At 48.3% G+C, this 22,092-nt stretch overlaps 1 protein-coding gene across 1 annotated transcript in view; it reads left to right on the top strand.

Moving 5' to 3' along the window:
* MYT1 (myelin transcription factor 1) overlaps nt 1–22,092 on the top strand; it is a 58,986-nt gene that overhangs the window by 23,528 nt on the left and 13,366 nt on the right. The window contains exons 3-15 of the mRNA XM_008932678.2: nt 2,109–2,163; nt 4,047–4,077; nt 7,324–7,386; nt 8,154–8,403; nt 9,413–10,280; nt 10,912–11,046; nt 12,443–12,533; nt 13,054–13,167; nt 14,614–14,828; nt 17,453–17,577; nt 18,453–18,722; nt 19,366–19,520; nt 21,978–22,040. Of these exons, the coding sequence (XP_008930926.2) occupies nt 2,109–2,163; nt 4,047–4,077; nt 7,324–7,386; nt 8,154–8,403; nt 9,413–10,280; nt 10,912–11,046; nt 12,443–12,533; nt 13,054–13,167; nt 14,614–14,828; nt 17,453–17,577; nt 18,453–18,722; nt 19,366–19,520; nt 21,978–22,040 (2,435 nt within the window). The remainder of the gene's footprint in view (nt 1–2,108; nt 2,164–4,046; nt 4,078–7,323; nt 7,387–8,153; nt 8,404–9,412; nt 10,281–10,911; nt 11,047–12,442; nt 12,534–13,053; nt 13,168–14,613; nt 14,829–17,452; nt 17,578–18,452; nt 18,723–19,365; nt 19,521–21,977; nt 22,041–22,092) is intronic.

Here is a 22,092-nt window from a genome sequence, read left to right as displayed (position 1 = left end):
CCCATTGCCCTTCCCAGAGCCCGACCTCCTCTGCCACTTCGAATAACTGATCTGCAGGAAACCCACATTGCCAAGGCACCAGCCCAACATGTGCCAATTCCCTGGGGATCAGTCAAAAAAAAAAAAAGAAAGAAAAAGAAGAAAGAAAAAGCCCTCTCTGAAATTCCTTTTGGTTGGAGGCTCCCAGCAATGCAAGGTATTAGTTGTATTGTCGGCGTGCTGCGGCATTAGGGAGCGAGCTCAGCACACGCCGACGTTGAAAGGCTCATAAATGTAATGAAGTCCCTGTGACACCTGCTCCTCTCCACACTTTAAACGTGAGCCATTGGTCCGTAGGGAACCAGGGCTTTAAAAATACAAATTATAGTAATTGTCTGCTGTGTTATTGGGAAGATTGTAATAAACGTGGAGCACAACGCCGCGGTGCCATGAGCTGAATGCTGACAGGATGCAGAAATTGCTCCAGGTTTTGATTCCCCACCACCACTCTTTTTTTTTTTTCCTTTCCTCTCTAACCTCCCCATCTAACAAATCACATAAATCTTTGCATGCTAACAGTGAATTTCTGGAGGGTGGCAATGGAAAGGAGAGAGGCACTCGGAGAAATTTCATCCCTCCTCTCTGAGGTGGTTTTAGCTGTGGTGCCCCACAGGCTGGGGACCTTGGTTTCCTCTCTCTGCCTGCCCAACAGCCTCCCTCCCTTCCTCCTTTCTGCCTCCAAATCTCAGGGAAAGCACCAAGCGGTGCATCCTTTGAGGGTGAGGACCCCTGGCCCATCCATCAAGAAAGGATTTTAAGATGCATGTGGGGATGCAGTGGCACATATCACACCTGCATCATCCCTACTGCCAGATGTGCTCTGCATGTATGTTCCTTCCTGCCCCTTGACCAAGGGGAGCAGCTGCTGGTGTCCCTGCTCTCTCAGGGGTGTTGGAGGGTTAGCCTGGAACCTCCTCATTTGGGGATGGCCCAGGAGCTGGTTGGATCCTTCTCTAACTGGGCCTTGTAGAGGATGTTCTAAAGTGAATTTGTTTTTATTATGTCAAATCCCACTTGTAAATGGTCCTTTCCCCCACTTTTCTCTTTCCTTCTTGTTGTCTCAGGAGGAAATGTTCCACGTGGTAAGACTGCAGTAAAACCCAAATTGTCTTGCCCCCAGCCTACCAGGCTATGATCTCTGTCCCTGCTCACATCCCAATCCTGCTGTTTCCCCTTGGCATTTGCTGCCAAACATTCCTGCCTGCAGAGAGAGCATCTGTGTCGAGGGCAAGATGTAAAACAGCTCTTTGACCACTTCAGCACCTCTGTTGACAACTTTAATGAAATCCCATTTATATTATTCCAGCTGTGTCTTTCTGCCATGCCTTGGAGGCCCCTGCTTTCCTGCTCCCACCTCCAGGCACTGCCTGATTTCAAAGCCTCCCTGACACCAGGGCTTGGGTGCTGCACCCCAGAGGTGGCTGCACTTCAGCCTTCTGCTACCTTGTGGTATGTGGTGATGTTTAATTAATATCAAGCACTTTGAAGTCCCCAATGTTACTTATTCATGCTCGTGTTCCCTGCAGACCCTCCTGTTTGATGTCCACGTTGGGGGTGTTATTTAGACGCAGCCCTCTTTGTGGTAAATTTAAGAAGAGAGGAGAGGTTGCTCTTCAGGGCACTTGTGAAAAATTGCCCTTCTCAGGCAGGAGACCATTTTGGACACAAATTCAGAGATTTCTGAATACATGCTGGCATTCCACTGGGGTGCTCAGAGCACTTCTGTGATGCAAACCCAGAGAAATCAGTTCTGCCCTTAACAAGTGCAATCTCAGGCACAGCTGTTCTCCATCACTGAGCATCACATCAGGTGTCTGTCCCTCTGTGGTACTTAACAAGCAGAGGGTCCTTCCTGTGTCCTGGGATGTGGAAATTAATTTAAACTTGCTAAGTTTGGGCACAGTGTGTTGAACAATTGCATCAAAGCAAGAAACCTTCATCTCAAAAACATGGGAAAGCTTTCCCTGCTGCCAAGGTATTTACATGAAGCAACAACCACATGAAAGATTGTCCTTTAATGATAATTTTCTTGTTATCTTTCAGCAATGATTTTTTTCTTTCCGTTGCAGATGAGTTTAGAAAATGACGATAAGAGAGCACGCACGCGATCCAAGTCTGTCAGAGGTGAGCAGCTGTTTATCCCACAGCACCAGGCTGTACAGTCCTGAGCTCCCTGCACTTTGCTAGTTCCAAATAGGCTTTGATTTTTCAGGTCCAGGCTTGACTCTTTAAGTTACTCTCACTGCCCCCCGCTCCCCAACCCCACTGAAATTTTTCTAAAAATCCTGCAAAACTCCCAACCACAAACCTATGCAGGTCCTTATGATATTTAACCCTCATCCTCTACACCCAGAAGAAGGAAAATAACAAGCAAATTAAAAAAAAAAAGCCCCCGTGCATGCTTTGCTGTAGGGGATGGCAATCACTGGAGCTTCAGATCAGCTCCCGGGGCTTTCATCATGCTCACTCTGCCAGCGGCTTTGAAGTCGCACATCTGAGTGAGCCTGGCAGAAGTAGCTCATGTTGGAGAAGCAAATGGGCTGTCCCCCGGCAGGGATGGGGGAACAAACGACTGGTTAATGCAAAGCTTGATTGCTGTTTATTTTCTGATTTAAAAAAAAAAAAAAAAGGAAAAGGAAAATAAGTGCAGGTCTGTGCGCGCTTTCTCTTCGGGAGAAGGTGAGGGGCTCTGATGCAGAGCCCGGGGTGTCACCTCAGGTGGTCCCTGTGTGTGATGGTTACAGACCAGCCTATCTATTTTGGTTCCTTTTTATGGTTGTGGATTTGACAAATGACAAAGCTGGCTGGAAGTGAGGAATGAACAAGGCTGGAAAGGTGTGATGGCTGCAGGGACTGCAGCTTCATCCTACAGAGGGGCTGAACCACCTTCCTTTGTCCTCACCTTGCTTTTCACAGCATCTGAATATTTTGAAAAAAAAAACCAAACCCAGATGCTACCAGTTGTGTTGAACCAAGCTTGGATATTTGGATTTCATTGCTTTGTTGCACATACACAAAGGTGCTCACTCAGGTTGCAAATGAGAGCCCCCTAATTCTATTTATTTTCCCACACCCTGCCTTCCCCACACTTGAATCTGGGTTTCTCCATGTGAAAAGGTAATTTATTATGTACACCCTGGGACTTGCCACTGCCTCCAGTTTGTTGAAGCTTGTGAGTCATCCCACTGGGAGCTGGATCCCAGGAAACCCAATTAGCTCAAACAAATTGAGCAAACGTGTTATAGTTTTTAGCCTGGGTGAATTTAAACTTATGTTGAGGGATTTTTTTCCTCCTGATTATTTGGATTCCTGGCTGGATGTAAGATTTCAGCTATGATGATGTGAAGTTATTGCATATAGTTACTGTGAGCAGTGAGAAGTCCTCTTATTCACAAATGGGGAATAATCCCTGAAACCCCTACAAACTGTTGTCTACCCTAAACCTCAATTAACACATCTCCTACTATGTCTGAGCATTGGTAGGGGCTCAGTCCAGTGTGACAAGGGGAAGAGAAAAATGGTGGTTTAGAGGTGAATATGCCCATTGCAGCAAAACAATTGTGAACTGTGGAAAAAGAAATTGATGAGCAGATTTTAAGGGCAAATGTAGAGAAGGCGGCATGAGAAAACTTGGTCTTTACTTAAACTTGAGTTGTATGCATATCAGTATAGCTCCAAAGTCATGACTTCAAAGTTATCTGTATTCAGAGAAGAGAGGTGGTCCCTGAAACTGCAAACGTGCACTCACGTGCTTGAAAATAAGCACAGATATGAGGATTTACAGGGCAGGATTATGATTTACTACAGGCTGGCATGCAGTAAAACGACAGCAGGATAGATTTTCCCTTTCTGTCCTAAATGGGATGCCCCAGGAGGCAATAGAAACGCAGCTGCAGGCAGGAGAGTTTCCCCCGGAGAAGGGGGATGTCTCGGGGGTGGGGCCGGGCACCCCTATTGTGTGTTTGACCTGTGTTTGTTTCCATTGCTGCATCTGCCCCTTCGCCCAGTGCCCACGGAGCTCATCGGCCAGGAGGTGAGGTAAGGACCCTGCTCCTCCTCGGCGGGAGGGGGGGGGCACATGGTGGGACTGGCTTGGGATAAGCCCCTCAGCTTGGGAATTTGTGTGTGTGGAGCAAACCTGTGGGACTAGTGGGGTGGAGGTCTTACTGGGGGGCTTATATCGGCAGGCACCTTGTTGTGTCCAAGTCTTATGAGTACCACTTGATAAAACATGTCAGGAACCACAAGACTTAAAGGGATGAAAACAGGAGCTCTGGAAAGGGTCACATTAGACTGGAGCCACCCTCTGTCCAATCCCACATCTAAACCCCAGCAAAATCTAATGCCCATGTTTTTTATTCCAGGATCATTAGGGACAACATCCTACTAACCAGCTAACCACAGTTTCTTTTCCACATATTTTACCACCTCTTATTCCCCCCAAACAATATAGTGTCACATCACTTCTCGTGCCAGATGCTCCTCCTTTGGCCCCACGTCCTCTGTTCAGTCACTGAGGTCCTGTTGTCACTAATTTAGCAGTGCTGGCTTGCCAACAGCAGCAGCCAAAAGAGCAGGAGTGGAGCCTCTGCAGCCCCACAGAGCTTCTTAATAGATATAACAGCCTCCCCCACCTCTAAGCTCCCATTAAACCTTGCACAAGGGCTTTTGCAAGAGGTAGGAGTCTTTAACCTGGACAGGCACTAATAGCATGGGCTGCCTCTCCTAGCAGCCTTCCTTAGAAAGCCGTGTGTGTCAAAGAGTAATTGGACCTTAACCAACCCAATTTCAGAGCATTTCTGCTCCTCCACTCTCCTATTACTCTGGAGAGCCGGGAGGAGCGAGAGGTGGGCATGCCCCTTCTCCAACTTTTATTGCTGAACACTTGAGTGGAGGTGGTAATTGGAGCAGGTGACATATCTAAGGGGCAGGACAGAGTGCTCCACAAAGCCATCTCTGCAGCTGTCACCTAATTGCCTGAATAACTGGACGATTAATCGACTAATTGGAAGCAGGGCATCGTCTGCATAACAATAAGAAGCCCTTTTGTCAAGCAGATGAAGGCTGGAGAGAGGGGGAGAGCTGGTCGGTGTGGTGGCTTTCGAGAGATGGAGAGCAGCTCTAATAGACCTCGAAGCTCCTTTCCCCTTTTGGGACTCCTGCCAAAATACACGAAACCTCCCCAAAGGAGAGAGGGGAGGGAAAACCTGGCCCAGAGCATGTCGAGCATCACCTCTGTGCTGGTGCTTTTTAAAGGCATTAAATTAACACATTGAAGCCAGAAACATCCCAAATCGGCACCTGCCTTGGCAAACCTCGATGCTCAACCACTTGGCTCTTTCCTACGTACTTTTTATTGCAGGCTTCATTTCACCACATCAAAAATGGGGTGGGAGATAATTAGCTTTAATTGATACAGGAAAACTTATAAAAGCCTGTAACATCTTCATCAGAGCTGCTCTTGTTCTCCACCGAATAAGCCTTTTTCAGGCAAGTCACTGGTGACATAAACACTGCTCTGTCTTTTGGTGTGCAGTCACTGGAAGCGTGTCTGGGGCTGCTAGGGACACAGCAGCCTCAGTCAGGACTGAGGGCAATTAAAATTAAATAGACTTTTAGATCATGACCAGAAAAGGGGGGAGCTCCCTCTTCCAGTTGTGCATGTTAGTGGGATGAGATCTTTTTCTGTCTGACCTCAAATGTTCTGCTGGAGAAAGGGACACCTCACTGCCAGGCCAGATCCTGGGTGTGGTGGGGCTTGGGCTGTGTGCGGATGCCAAAAGAGCTGGGACCCATCCCCCAAGTGATGGCATTGGAGGATGCTTCAAAACAGGCCACAAGCAAAGGGGACAGCAGGGAGGGGGACTTGTCTTGGAGGAGCCAGGAGGTGCAGCTCTCACCCACCCAGAGAGCTGTGTCCCCTTAGTGGATGTGCTGCCACCATTTGCCCTCTCAGCATCAGTTTTGCTAACCTAAATCAAGCTGGTCTCCCTGGAGGAAGGATTCCTACTCTCCTGACAGTTCAGCAGCCCTTTTCTGTCCTGCTTTTGGGTTGAATTATATTCTTTGAACACAGCAATCTGACTTGTATTGTGGGGAGTTGAACCATTAATAACCCACCAGTGCCCCCAGAGCTGCTACACCCATTAGTGCAGTCAGACCTTCCGTGTCCTCAGCTTCTTGCAAGGGCTGAGCTCTCTGCTGAGAGCAGAAATTCTGAGTCCCTAAAGCCTGACTTGGCACTTGATACTATTTAATGTTGTCCCGTGTTTTTTACTCTAAGAATAACAGGCTGGCCAGATCCCCTCTGGGCTGGTGATGCCTTCTCCCTTTGCACTGTCATCGAGAGATTTCATTAGTGCTTCCAACTTCCTGGGCTGAGGGTGATACAGTGCTAAATGAGGTTATTAATCCTACACGACTCCAGAATTCCTCAGACATCAGGCAAGTCACTTGGGCATCCTATAATCAATGCCATAATCTGGTTTTGCCACAAAATGTTTGCTTTAATGCTTCTTATCTGGAGCCCTTACAGCTCCTGAAGCTGGGACTAATTACCCCTGCAGGGAAGGCGCGTGGTCCCGTGCAGAGGGATGCTCAAGCAAAGGTAGTGGTGGCTGAGAGTGTGGCTCAGAGCTCCCTGCAAGTCTTTAACTCACCCTCTTCTGCAGAGTAGCAGGGAAAAAAATGCAGGGATTTGGGAGATCTGGTCACCGAAATCCCATTCATCCCTCCAAAAGTGGGGCTCTCAGGTGCTTTTGAGGATTTTAGTCCCGGTGATCTTCACCCAAAGTGCTCTGCCAAAAACCTCCTTGACCTACTTTTCTAAAAGCCACCCATTTCTTGCTGTAAGGAACTCCAGTTTCTTGATAAGCCACCAAATAAGGAAAAAACCCGTGTTTTCCTCCTGAGAAAAAGAAAACTGGAGTGGCAGCAGGGAGGCAGAGCGCAGTAGCTGTCTGCCTTTAAAAGCTTGCTCTTACACACGCAAATCTTTAATTAAACATACTCATAAAACTATAGTGAACCCGTTCATCTAATTAAATGGGGTGAGTAATTTCATTAATTTTTAGCAAACTGCAAGGCTGCTCTCCTGCCCTCCTCCCTTGGAATTCAAAGGGACAAACCGAACCATTTGAGGGAAATTATCTTCCCGTTTGCAGTTATTTTGTTCCTTGGGCACAGGACCTGTTTAACTGACCGTAGTTTATACACTTCTAATTAAACAGTAATTCCCCAAGTCCTATTGCTGTTCTTGATGTTTTGCTTTTTTCCCCTCTCAAGCTGTCCAACCCCAGGCTGTAACGGCTCAGGACACATCCGTGGGAAGTACGCGAGACACAGGAGGTGAGGCTGCATTGGAGGGAGTGGAGGGGAAAACTGTGAGCAAGAAACCCAGACACAGAGGTTCACTGGAGAAAATCTGATTTAGACCAGAAACCCAACTCCTCTGTCCCATATCTGCCCACGAGAGAGCTGGTTTCTGTCTCTCCATCAGTCCCCAAAGGATCCTGGGGAGGTCTACCTCTCCAGGCTGACAGCAGCCTTCCTACAGACCCCAAAACATGGCAGAAGTACCTGACTCAGGTGCCAGGGGTTGGTGGGAGCTGCTGACAGGCAGAGATTTTGGTCTGCTCAGTGTCTATGGATGGGGAGGGGAAAAAAGAACACAGTTTGCCTTTAAGGCCATGCCAGCCTTAACTGATGGTTATCATCACCCTATAATGGTGAAATTGGAGCAGTTGGTGGATGAGCCCCAAGGGTCCAGTTCTGCATCCCCTGCCTGGTTTCATGGTCCTGATGCCCATCACCAACAGTGGTGCTGGGAGCTGCTGATCCTGCTACTCCCTGGACAACAACTGCAAGGAAGCTGCACCCCAGCATCCGTGCTCTCATTTCTGAAAAAAAGTTGATGTAGTTGCACAAAGTCATGGTCTGAGAGCAGATCTGGCCATGCAGGGTTAAACCAGCTAAAAAATCTGGGCTGCTGGATGGTCTTTTTGGTAGTATTTGTGTATTTGTCCCACTTGACTTTGCCTAACCAGTTGGGATGAGGCAGCCAGGCCTTTCTCCCTTGGCAATGCCTTCTCTCTGCTCCTTGATCCCATCTGCAGTTTACAAAGCTGCCCTCTCGCAAAGAAGAGGAAACTTCAGGATGCGGAGGCCGAACATCTGGTGTCGAAGAGAAAATCCCACCCGCTCAAACTGGCCTTGGATGAAGGCTACAACGTCGACAGCGACGGCAGCGAGGAGGCCGAGGCGAAGGAGGAGTCTGGCTCCGATGAGTCGGAGGGGATGCTGGAGGAGGATGAGGCGGAGGCGATGGAGCAGGAGGAGACCCGCAGCCCCGAGCAGGCAGAAGGTGCTTTATCATTATTGATTGCAGAGCTGTGTTGTGCAGATGAAGAAAGGGCAGGGAGTGTTAACAACCAGGAGTTATAGCTCCTCTGAATTATGTACAGGATGGGTCCTTCAATTATTGCACTGGGTGGAAGCAACACAGCAAAGCTCTGCTTAAGCTGAGAGGGGACACACAGCGATTGTCTGCAGCATCATAAAAATGAGAGTTTTTCCAACAGGGATGCTCCCTGGGGAAAGACACATGGAAAGCAGAGAGGAACTTGCTGTGTGGCTCAGGTGGTAGCGGGGAAGGCAGCCAGGGTCCCACGCTGGTGCAGAGAGGGGCTCAGCAGGAGTCATGCCCCGGCCAGATCCAGCTGCTATCCAAGAGGAGTGACCAGCAAAGGAGATGAGTCTTCAGCCAGGGTCCTGACAGTGTCTTGCTCACTGCTTTGGAGCCCTGGTCTGGGGAGCACTGGGAGCAGGGGCGTGAGATGGCTACTGATGGGACAGGGTATGTGTGAGAGGGTAGGAAGAGCTGGGAACATGGCAAATCTGAACCCCCATGATTTCCCTTCTATGTGGAAATTCCCTTTCTACCTGCCATCCTCAAATGCAATAAATTAGGCCATGCCAGGGGTAGAACAGCCAGGCTCTGGTTTCAGATAAGTTTAAATACAAAAAAGAAACGTTTATGAGTTTACATAATTACTTTCTTTTCCTCCTTTCTTTTTCCCCTTTCTTTTTTTCCTCCCTCTCTTTTTCCCCTTTCTTTTTTTCTCCCTTTTTTTTGCCCCCCTTTCCTCTTTTTCCCCTTTCTTTTTTTCTCCCTTTTTTTTACCCCCCTTTCCTCTTTCCCCCTTTCCTCATTCCCTCTTTCCTCCCTTCTCCCCTTTCCTCTTTTCTCCTCTTTTTCCTTCCCTTCCTTCTTTTCCCCCTTTCTTCTTTTCCTCCTTTTTTTTTTTTCCTTTTTTTTGTCTTTTCTTTCTTTCTCCCTTTTTCTTTCTATTCCTTCTTTCCCCCCTCCTCAGAGAGGAGCCCAGCAAAATCAACCCATTATGGACAAAACACAGTATCAAGTACGTCTGGGCCCAGCAAGGCCAACTACAGCAGCTACCAAGAAATAATTGCCAACTCCCTCCTAAACCTGGGCCAAATAGCAGAGGAAACCCTCGCCATCGAGGGGCAGCTGCCCGAAGCAGAGCTGCAGGTCTCCAAGCCACCATCTGACGTTGTGCATTTGGTCCATGAGGATGCGGGAGAGGAGCTGGTGGAAGAGGAGTGCGACAAGGAGATCATCATCCAGACAGAGGATGCGGAGGAGGTCATCGAGGTCACCAGCGAGCGCAGCAGCGAGTTGTGTCCAGAGCACAGGGATGATGCCACCTGTGAGGAGTCCTGTAAACTGGAGAAGGCTGAGGCAGAAGAAGAGGATGAGGAGGAGGAGGAAGAGGATGATGAGGAGGAGGAAGAGGAGGAGGAGGAGGATGATGAGGAGGAAGAAGAGGAAGAAGACGAGGATGAAGAGGAGGAGGAGATGGCTCCTGAAGTGATCTGCGAAGAAGCTCCTCACACTTCTCAGGACACCCAGAAAAGCCACTGTGAAGGGCAGTTCAGCCCGAAGCCCGAGTACTCGGTCATCGTGGAGGTCCGGTCGGACGATGACAAGGACGACGACGCCCGGTCCCAGAAATCAGCCGTGACCGACGAGTCAGAGATGTACGACATGATGACGAGGGGGAACCTGGGGCTGCTGGAACAAGCCATCGCGCTGAAAGCCGAGCAGGTGAAAATCGTGCGGGAGCCCAGCCGGCTGCCAGGGGAACACGTAAAGCACTTCCAGGTGGATGACAAACAGAGCAAACCGCTGGACAGCATCCGAAAGAGCTACTACGGCAAAGGTACAGGGACAAGCCTCTCCTTCCTTTCCCAATAAAAGAGGTGAACTTGTCTGCTCAGCACCCTGTGATAATCAGGCTGATAGTGGGGGAAATCACAGCCCACTGGGAGAATTTAGCCACAAATCCTCAATGCCCAGAGGGATGGGGGCATCCTAGAGGTCAACAGTGAATGCACAAAATGATGATGTGCCCTACACCATCCTTCCTCTCAGCAGAGGAATTGCTTGGCTAAATTGTCCATTGGCCTTGAAAATCTGAGTCTGAGCTGTAGGGCTGGTTTAAAACACAAGGGGGTTTTAAAGTAGAGGTAGGAGTCCGGCCACAGGAACATGAGGGGCAGGGGCTTTGGCATCCTCTGGCACTGAGCTGGCTGCCTGCTCAGTCACTGTGAGTTGCTCCATGCTCCAAACTGGATTTCTTCCTCAAATTACTTTACTGATTCCAATTTTTTCAACTTCCTGTGTTACAATTCCACCTCCAGGAAAAAAAACTTCCAAACCCAAAGTCTCTCTCTGTTTGACTGCAAAAGTGGTAGAGGAAGCACCCTCAGCAATTTTTTTTTCTCCTTTCCACCTCTTCCCCTCCTAATCCACTAACCTGCTCCCCACCGCCCTTTCCCCACAATCCTCAGATCCTTCGAGACCCGAGAAGCGAGAAATCAAGTGTCCGACTCCTGGCTGTGACGGGACCGGCCACGTCACGGGGCTTTACCCTCATCACCGCAGCCTCTCCGGCTGCCCGCACAAAGACAGGATCCCCCCCGAGAGTGAGTACATGGTGGGATAACAAGGGCTGCTTAAATTACTCTGAGGCCTTATTTCCTAGGGGGAATTTCACATCTGATGGGTAGCACTGCCTCAAAGCTCTCCAGACAGTCCCAAACGATGTGAGTTTTATGGCTGAGTCTCTAGCACAAGCCTGATGTTATCCTTTGGAGTACAACAGAGTTTTTGGCGTGGGATGGTGCTTTTCCAGGTTGATCCTGGATGCTGCTGTCCACCAAAGTGTTGTTGCTACTCACAGGAAATGTGCTGGAGATTTGCTTGGAAGTCCTGCCCTTCTTAAAGATTTTTAGCACCATCCTGTGGAGAACGAGGTCCCTTCTCTGAAAATCAAAGGGGGGCTTTAAAAACACCTGCCCACCTCCAGGAGTGTGTTAAGCAGTGCCCATCTTTACACCAAAAGTGACATGTTATTCCCTATATGGGATATCTTGTTGGGAAGAAGGGGATATTGTTCTTCCTTGCTGTCCAAACATGTGGACATGCAGGAAAGGAGAGGAGTCATTCAGGATGTACAGGATAGCTGAGTCTTCTTCTATGCTCTTATCACTGTAAAATTCACAAGGTGATATATCAAGATTCACCTGTTCTACAGAAAATATTTATCATCATCATAGCAGATTTTTGTATGTGCATAGAGAGATATTTTATTTCTGCCTCACTACCAGCATCCTAAATAGCTTTCCCTCCATAGATACATAAAAATCAAGGTTGCATGTTTATGATAATGGCATAATAGACCACAAAAAAAAAAAAGGAGCCCTTCCTTATCAGTAATTTCAAAGGTTGCAGACCTGCCATAAACACAGAACTACAGGAAACAAGAAGAAAGTACAGCTATCTTCACAGGCTGGAATGCAAGAAAAAATATTAATAAATAACTAGCACAAGCTGTGTGCTTTGCAAAAGCTTGCAGATCAAATTATTTTCTTTACTTCTAAGGTCAGCGCTGCAGGAAGCAATAATCCTGAAGATTAAAATTAAAAAAAAAAAAAATTCAAACAAAGACCAGTCCTAAGGATAAAAGCAGAGATACAACTTCAATCACTTAAAACTACCTGAAATTGGGAGAACTGGTTCCAAAACACGGGTGGGCAGGAGGGGCTAGATGGGGGAAACTGGATTGCAATCAGCAAATGAGGAGAAAGCCCAGGCTGTGTGTAGAGATGCTAATCTAGTGCTGACCTGAGTGCTGCTGCCTTGAAAATCTTTTTTTTTTTCTCCACAAACTCTAATTACAGCATTTCACGTTCCCTGATTTCTAGGAAACCAACGTACAAGACTTGATGGTTTTGTCTTTTTTTTTTTTCCTTCTCTCTGATTTTTATTAAGTTGTTTTTGTTTCCCTTCCCCTCTCCCCTTCCCCTTCTTGCTCTGAAGTCTTGGCGATGCACGAGAACGTGTTGAAATGCCCCACCCCAGGCTGCACAGGACAGGGTCACGTCAACAGCAACCGCAACACGCACAGGAGGTACCGGCTTTGGCTTCTTCTTATAAGGGTGCAGTGACAGGACAAGAGGGAATGGCTTCCCCCTGCCAGAGCACAGGGTTAGATTGGATATTAGGAAGAAATTCTTCCCTGTGAGGGTGGGGAGGCCCTGGCACAGGTTGCCCAGAGAAGCTGTGGCTGCCCCACCCCTGGAAGTGTCCAAGCCAGGTTGACAGCTCCGGAGCAACCTGGGCTATTGGAAGTGTAACCTGCCCATGGCAGGGGGTTGGAACTAGTTGAGCTTTAAGGTCCTTTCCAAGCCAAACCTTTCTATATATCATGATTCTATGTTAATGTGATTGCAGGTGCAAGGTGAGTTTGTCTCATTACTCGTTCAGTGTGGAAGAAGCAAATGTTTCTCATGGGCTTAGTGTAGCTCTGGGTCCCTGAAATGAAGGTTTTCGTGCTCACTCCTCATGCTTGGTTTCCTTTTCTCTTTTTTTCTCTTCTTTCAAAAAAAACCCCCAAACAACAAAACAACAAACAAACCCAACTCCCACAGTTTATCTGGGTGCCCCATTGCTGCTGCTGAAAAATTAGCCAAATCACATGAAAAGCAACAAACCCAGTCTGGTGATCCTTCAAAGACCAGCTCCAACTCTGACCGAATACTCAGGTAAGTGGGAGAGCAAAGCCCAGCACCACATCCCTGCGCTGCCCCAGCCCTCCCTGCCAGGCCACGCTCCCAGGAGCGGCCGTCACGGCTCCCTCCAGCTGTATCTTGATACTGCTGAGTCCTGTTATTACGATCATAGGTCTCGCCAAGGTGGGGAGATACTTAATTGATGGTCCCAGGGAGAGCATTGAGGACAATGAATTGCTTCTGTAGCATCAATTAATGCTGAGGCTACAGGCCAAAGGGTTTTACCAGTGCAGCAGAAGGCACTTGTGCCGATCGCTCTGCAGCACAAACTGCCAGCCAGTGATGGCTATTATATTAGCATTATAAGTAGGGTGGACTGAGGGAGGGGGGGAGGAGGAGATTTAGGCTACATACAAATCACTCTATGGCAGTTGCGTGTAAGTCCACCTGCTTTTCTTCCTTAGCCCGCACGGTTCAGGGGAGAAGAACCTGCCACTCATTCCCAAACCAGTCACATTTGTTTTGATATTTCGCCCATCTCTATCTTCCCGGGAGAAAGGCCTGTCTCACATTAAGGATGTCCCTGATAGATGCTGGCTTCCGCAGCTGATGTGATTCATGAGGCTACAGATGGATCGTAATATGGTTTGTTATTTTGCAGCGAGAGCAGGATAAAAACCGCGGTGCGAGCCCCGAGCAGCACTCCCACAAAGGCATCGAGCTCTGATTAATTTATTTATTTGCTCCCCAGGACTGCTGAGCACCCTGGTGCACCAGCTCTCAGTGCTTTGGAAAGGCCATTTAGGGCGATTACTTATTTATTTGCAGCGGAGCCTGCACCGGGCGCAGAGCGCTCTGAGCGCATCACGAGGACGGCCCATGCTCCAAGGAGCTCCCGCTCCGAGGAGTCACTGGTGGAAAGAGGTCACGGGAAGGAGAATAACAATAGGCCATTTATATACAATTTATATGCAAGACAAATTGATTCATGATAGGCAGCCCTGCCGAAGCGGGGCTCTAGGAGGGACTGCAGGCAGGGGAGAGGCCCTGGTGCCTCTGCAACGACCCTGCAGTGGGGAGTGGAGCTGAACTGGGGTCCTCACGCCTTTGTGTGCCACCCCGTGTCATGGGTCCCATGAGAGAGTGATACCCATTCCTGTGCTGTGTTGGAAAATGCTGCCATGCCACAGCAGTGGGTAGGACTGTTGTTTCGGATGAGATTGACACCTCGGTGTTTTGTTTAAAAAAGAGGAAAAAAAAGAAAAAAAAAAGGGTGAAAAAATAAAAATGGAACCTAAGAGATCCAAACCAGATGCAGACTTGCTGAGGGAGTGCAAAAGGGCTGTTGCTGCCTCCTCATGCCCAGCAAGCCCTCAGGAACAAGGTGCAGCTACCCATCCCCATCGCGTCTAGTCCCCTCCCAACAGTCATCTCACCAAGGAAAGGAGAAATAATTGCTGCTCATTGTTTCATCCTCAGGCCTATGTGCTTTGTGAAGCAACTGGAGATCCCTCATTACGGAAGCTACCGGCCCAACATGGTCCCAGCAACCCCACGGGCCAACCTGGCCAAGGAGCTGGAGAAGTACTCCAAGGTCACCTTCGATTATGCAAGTTTTGATGCTCAGGTTTTTGGCAAACGCATGCTTGCCCCAAAGATTCAGACTAGCGAAACCTCACCTAAAGCCTTTAAATGTAAGTTGGGAGCAGGGATGGGCTGGGTTTCTGCATTTTCTGACTTTGTCAGCATGTTGTGAAGGCTCTTGGGATTGTGGCTTTGGGGTGGTGGGAGAGGCTTGGGGCTGAACTGCTGGATCCCTCCTGGGATGGGGAGGCTGAGATGAGAGGAGCCCATGGCCGCTGGTAAAGCTTTGCTTGGAGGAGAGTTGCTTTGGCCTCAGCTTTTGGAAGAACTGTAGTGTGAACATTAATCTCAGTGATGTCTCGAGGTGGGAGAAGTTACACAGCTGTCCTCAGTTGGTCCCCATTGCTTTGCAGCTCGTATCTATTGATCTGTCTTTCCTCATCTAGCTAAATGGATTACAGTTTTCTTCTCTTCCATCTTATATATGACCCATTCCACCCATTTGTCTTTCCTGCCGTGCTCTGCTCTCCAGCTCTGCTACCTATCGATCACCCACCTCTCTCTTCCAGCTCTCTCCTGTCATAGCCACCCACCTCTGCTCTGTTCTGAGGACCTTGCACTGGTTATAACACTGTGGGTGAAAATGAAATGGATAAATAAACCCTGAGGGGCTGGGCTGTTGGGGCAGGAGGGACACTGCATGGGAAGACAGCCTGTGCAAATGTGTTAAACCTCCCCCTTCCCTTTGACACCAGCCATGTACCTGAAGACATCTTTCTGAGGGGAAAAAAAAAAAAAGATTTAGGAGCCCAGTTTGCAGAAGTCAGCAGCCTCAAGAGGGCTTTCTGTCTGGCTAATCCCACTTCCACAATCCTGTTTAATCCTGATGCAGCTGCTCTGTAAAAAAGTGCTCGTACTTGAAAGCATCCTGGTTGTTGCACTACAATGGGAGCGCCCTTTATTACAGTACTAAATCTGTACAGGATCAGACAATGAAATTGGATGGAGGCCAGAGAGCACAACTGCCACTGTCATCCTGGGTTAGGGCTGATGGAAAAGTAATTTGTTTCCCAGCACAAGTGATTCTCTCGTTGAATAGATTGTGTTATTTGCAATATTAGCAAAGAATTTTCAGGGTAATTGTACTGACAAAAATAATTCCAGCAGACCCACTAGGATAATCCTTTCTATTTTTTCTCATCACTTATTTCACTAATTTGCTGATTGCGAGTCTATTAGTGGTAGAAATACTTATGAAATGGAAAAGCATGGCTGAGCCCACGGTGTGAAATTGAAATTGGCATCTCCCGATCCTGAATACTGTCAGGTTGGGAGGGTGGATACCCCACACCCCACCACAAAGACATGGATTAAACCGGACGGGAAAACAAGCAGCCAGACACGAGAATAACCATTCGGGCAAACCTCCAATGAGTTAATCAAAGCGACAGGATGAATATGATTGCCAATCATAGCGGGGAAATCTGCTCCTTTCACTGAGAACTTATTTTAAAGAGATCTTCATCCAGAGGGATTTATACTCCCCTGCATGTGTGTGCATAACTCCCATTAATGTCAATATGCATTATATACACACGCAACAAGGAAGAAAGCGGTGCTGGGGAAGATTAGTATTTTATAGTGTCTTATATTACAAGTTCATAATGGGAATAATGAAATCACTTTGCTCCATAGCTGCATCAACAGAGGTTGTCTTTGCTTTGCCATCATCAGGCCAAAGCTTAGGAGTCTTCCCTGGGTGAGACTCCCCCTAAAGGGGGGGTGGTTTCCCCCAGAAAGGGCACAGTGGAATGAATTCAGGATTTGGAGATTTTGGTAATTGATTCAGAATGCAATCCTGTGACTGTTCTAAATCAGATGATCCTGTTTGCACCCACTGAAACTACTGACTTAGAGGGACCCTGTGTGGGTCAGGTCCCCCCCTAAATGGGACCAGGTTCAAGTCTTATTAATAGGAAATTATTATTTATTAATATTATTAGGGAAAGTTTTATTGTGCATTCACCCTGAGAAATACTCGCTTTTGTTTCATAGGGTGTGAAGAGAAATTGCATTTCCAGGTTGGCATTGTTGCTGCTGTGACATACAGTAACAGAGTGGCAGCTGTATAATAAATCCAGTTATTCAGGCATATTTAAATGATATGTCAGCTGTCAGGAAATCTGTATTTCACCGTGTTATCCTTGGAAGCTCATATTTTATTACCATGGTTTTTCTAATAATGTAATTTTTTAAATTTTACGTTTTCAAATGTGCTACTAGAAATCTCCCCATAAGACAGCTCTGCAGATAAATTATGGACATACAGAGGACAAAAAAAGAGCCAGGAAGCTTCTCTAGGCCTTCTCCTTTAGCTTCTTCCACCGAGGAGTAGCTCTAATGAAGAAAAGCACTTGTGTTTTGGGTATTGATGGCAGAGTCAGTTAACGAATTAACCTTTCACACCAAGAGATCATTGCACAAGCTGCAGCCAGCATTGCTCCTGTTGCACATCTCAGGCAACAAACCAGCTCTTGGACTGGGAATAACCCCAGGAACTTGTGAATACATTAACTGTGTCAGACTAACTTCTCTCTGCTGCCCATGCCGGTTATACATCAGCCTTGTGTTGTTCCTTCTCTTTTTATTCCAGCCAAACCTTTTCCAAAGGCCTCTTCCCCCAGCCACAGCCCCTCCAGCAGTTACGTGAAGAGCACTTCATCTTCCTCCACAGGCTTTGACTACTCCCACGACGCTGAGGCTGCGCACATGGCTGCCACTGCCATCCTCAACCTCTCCACACGCTGCTGGGAGATGCCCGAGAATCTCAGCACCAAGCAGCAAGAGGCCCCCGGCAAGGTGGGTGCATGTGCCTGGGGACCACTGCCCAGGGGCCAGACTTGAAGTTTGGGATGGGAGAAATACCTTGGTTTGCCCTTCCTTTCGTTTCAGTTTTTAAGTGTAGAGGGAATGCAGACACTCATCACAAATCACCCTTTCGCTCCCTGCTCTGGTTGGTGCAGTTTGGAGGAGGTAATCTTGGCTGTGGAGATGCTCAAATTACCCATGGGAGATGAGCAGCATTGTCAAGCCAAGTCTCAGGTTTAGACTGGTTATTAGGAAAAATTTACTCTCTAAAACAGTGGTCAAGCCCTGGAACAGGCTGCCCAGGGCAGCGGTGGAGTCACCATCCCTGGGGGGATTAAAGTGCCACACGTAGATGTGGCACTTGGGGACATGGTTTAGTGTGTCCTTGGCCATGCTGGGTGAACATTTGGACTCGATGATCTTAGAGGGCTTTTCCAACCCCAACGATTCTGTGATTCTCAGAGCTGGTTTCAGTTGCTCACTGATCTGTATCTGATGCCACTTGAGATTCCCCAGTTGCATCCAGACTGATTTCCAGCTATTTTTCAGGGGAACACAGATTTTCCAGAAGTCCTATGGAGCACCCCGAGCCTTGGGCATATGTTTTGGATCCCATGGGGCGTCTTAAGTGGCACTAGATGCCTGTGTTAATCAACTGAGTCAAAATGCCACATGGGATGCATTTTCATGAAGCCTTCCTGAAATATTTAGGAAAGAGCATCCCTTTTCATTCAGTTCCATAACTGATTGTGGAGAGGATGGGACATGAAAAGCTGCCTGCTGCACTGTAAAAGACAAATGGGGGCAAGATCCCCACAGGGAGTTGCTGGCAGCTGCTAACACTGGGCATGTTTCCAACCTTTCAGTCCATGGACATTGAGGTGGATGAAAATGGGACTCTGGACTTGAGTATGAACAAACACCGCAAACGGGAGAGCACCTTTCCCAGCAGCAGCAGCTGCAGCAGCAGTCCCAGCATGAAGTCCCCAGATGTGTCGCAGCGCCAAAACAGCACCAGTGCCACAAGCAGCACCATGACCTCCCCCCAGTCCAGCCAGACCTCCCGCCAGGATGAATGGGATGGGCCCATTGACTACACTAAACCAAACCGTCAGCGGGAAGAGGAGCCGGAAGAGGTGAGAAGTGACTCTTCATGCTTGAATCTCCCTCATGGGCGATTGAATGCCATGTGTGCTCGCACAGTTGTCCTGTTCCCTCCCCCTCCACACACACCTAGTTTGCCCTTTGAGCCTAGGAGAGAAATATTTCTAGCTTTGTCAGTACTATCAGGTATCAGCCAGGGACAAGCAGGCAGGAGGCAGATGGTCTTAGAACTGTTGGGGTTGCAAAGGAAGAACCCACCACATTCCTTGCCCTGGGTCTGCAGTGCTTTCTTTGTTGTAAATCCTTTCAGCTCATTTGCACCAGTGGTGCTCCTGGTGATGTTTGCCAGGATTTATATCTCCCATGAGCAGAGATGGCCCTGTATGTCACTGACATTAATCCTGCAGGTGGGGAATCCAGCCATGACCCCCCGGCTGGAGTGAGGGAAATCCACATGGAAATCCACATACAGACACGTTTTACACATTTCTCCTACAAAACCAGGAAATTACAGACTATTGGATCCATGGTTTGGGTACTGTGAGGTGCTTTCAGAGGGCTCAGGAGTGTTGGGAATGCTGCACTCTTAACTGGAATGAAGCTGGGATCTTTCCCACCACAGTTCAGCAGCAATGACCACCACTACAATCCCTGTTCCTGGATCTTTTCTTGCAGTCAGAACCTGCCGCTCACTCTTTTGCCTCCTCGGAAGCTGATGAGCAAGAAGTGTCAGAGGAAAACTTTGAAGAGCGAAAATACCCAGGGGAAGTTACTTTAACCAACTTCAAGCTGAAATTCCTCTCCAAGGACATCAAGAAAGAGCTGCTCACGTAAGTCCTCCTTTTTGTCTCTTCCTCCAAAATCTACTAAATATGTACCTAGCACAACCAGGCTGGTAGGAGACAAAATTTACTAGTAAATTAATTTTAAAAATTAGAATTGTAGTTCTCTTTTCTTACTGCGGTTGGTCTTAGCTCATCTGAGTGGTTCATATGAAAGCTCAAGAGAACCCCCACCCTCATACAACAGCTGATCAATGAGGAAAAATCCCTTCCTACATGGCCTTACTGTTCAGTGATAAAAAGAACCTATTAGGGAGCTTGGTGCTCTCAGGATTCATGGACAGGGTTGAGGAAAAACCCTTTCTTTTCCTCAGTGTTTCCTGCAAGAGTGTTTCTGGCACAGTGAAGGAGCCTGCCCAATCTCCTGACCCCTTGTTTTAGGGCACCGGGTGATGCTGTGGAGCCAAGAGCACCCAAGGGATCTCAGCACCTTCTTGATGGGGGTGTTGAACCACAAGATGTCTCATTGAGAAGAGAGGATTCGTTGGCTTAGAGCAGTGGGTCCCAGCACCGTGATAATCCAGGGTCACAAAGTGTGACCTGGGGCTGCAGCAAAATTGCTGTCAGGCTGCAGTTTGCATTGGAGAGAGACCCTCCCCCAGCTCACATCTGTCTATTCATCGGGTGGGTGGAAGTACCGACCTAGATCTGTGCTATTAGTTGGAGTATTGCTCTGCATCCACACTGATTCCCACAGGAATGGTTGATGTTTAAGAGTTTGATCCAAACATGGCAGCTTGGACCTCGGTCTGACCTAACAGCACCTCGGGATCAGGTTGGAGGTTGTGGTGGGGAAGTCTCCCCTCCCAGGCATCCCAGCTGTTCTTGGCTTCTTTCCTGTGTATCTGACCCCCTGCATGTTAAACAGGGAAGAACTGGTGGGCACTGTTTTACTGACCTTATACAACTCGCTCATTACTTGGCTTCTGCAGGCAGGAGGCTGAGGGAGCAGACAGGCAGGGAGGAGATCTGTCGGGGAGAGCAGCAGCAGCATCTTCTCTAAATGAGCAAAGCACAGATCAGCTGCCCTTATCCAAAGCTCTAAAGGCTTTTTTAAAACCCAGCAGCACCGTGAGTAGTAATTTCTGAGGTAGAGCCCTGAAGTCCTCCCGTGTCTTAATTTTATTGTGATGGTACAGAAATTTCCTGAATGGAAACAGCCCTGGAATAAATAAATGGTGTCGTGGGCAGTGCTGAGGCTTCCCTCCCCATTTAGCATCCTTATTCCTTTCTGGCCCAAAGGCTGTAATGAATTAGCTGTAGTTAAGAGCAGACTCGCCTGCTGTGCCTGATGCTCCGTGTCTGGATGTAGTTCTTGTGCCACTTCCAGGCACAGATGGCAGGGAAGGTGCTCCTCACCTGTATCTTCCCATCGCCCTCCTGTTGGCACACGAGTGGGAACCACACAGCCAGACATCCCTGCTGCTTGAACATCACCATGTCAGTGCTGGCTCCAGGGCTCGCTGTGTTTGTGTGGGAGTTGTGGCTGGGAAAGGACTCAAGGGTGAGCAGGGAATAGGTGCCTCCAAGCCTCAACCTGCTGGGCCAGACTCTCTCAAGGTATCCCTGTAGTGCCCCAGGACATCCCTGCTTTCTCATATACCCTTGACTTGAGGCAGGAGGGCATGACTGTGCCAGAGCCTTGCTGCTTGTGCACAAACTGGATTTTATTCCCTGGACATGGAGAAGGGAGAGTACTTTTTTCCATTGCCCATGAAAGTACAGAGGAGGCAGTGAAGAGGGATGGATGGGAAGTACATCCACTGAAGGCAGTGGGTGGGATGCAGCAGCTCCTTCCTACCCTCTGTTTAGGAGCCTCCAGACACACAGTCAGAGGCTACTTTCATTCCCTCTCTGCAGTGAAAAGTGTTTTCAAGCTTTTCTTTGCAGCTAAAAGGGCTGGGAGGAAAAAAACCAAATCATTTCAGAAACCTGAAATCTGACGCACCTTATTCAGCTCTGAAAACTGAACAAGATGATTCCTGCAGCCAGAGTTTCAGTATTGCAGGAATCATTCAACCTGGCAGCACCCTCCAGGGATGTTCATACCTGTCAGGTCATGCCACCCAGCAGGCTCTTGTCAGTCCCCAGCTGCCACCAAGCACTCCAAGCAACTAAGGATTTTAAACACTTCCTTTGCATTTGCCACAAATTTATGCAATTCCTAACATTTTTTTTTCACAGGATCCTTAGGTTTTTTGGGAACAAAGAAGGGAGGAAAGGGAGCTGAAAGGGAAATGTCTGGTTTATATCCATGCAAACGTGCAAACACACACCGAGATCTGATGGATGGAGCTGGTGTAAGGGGTCAGGCAGTGGGGCTGGGCTGAGACCCACCTGATAGACCCTGAGGGGGCTGAGCTGGCTTTGCCCATCTGTGGCTCTTGGGGAATCCATTTCTTTCCCACGTTTATGATCCCTGTTGTTGTTGTTGTTGTTGCCCAGTTGCCCAACCCCAGGCTGTGACGGCAGCGGACACATAACAGGAAACTATGCCTCTCACCGCAGGTGGGTTGACCTTTTTTTCATGGTTTGAACTCTAAAGACAACTTTTTTTTTT

Source organism: Manacus vitellinus, unplaced genomic scaffold, assembly GCF_001715985.3.
Source record: "Manacus vitellinus isolate BGI_N305 unplaced genomic scaffold, ASM171598v3 scaffold_26_pilon, whole genome shotgun sequence".
In the NCBI taxonomy this organism is placed as follows: domain Eukaryota; kingdom Metazoa; phylum Chordata; class Aves; order Passeriformes; family Pipridae; genus Manacus; species Manacus vitellinus.
This window is presented reverse-complemented; position numbering and strand designations above follow the sequence as displayed.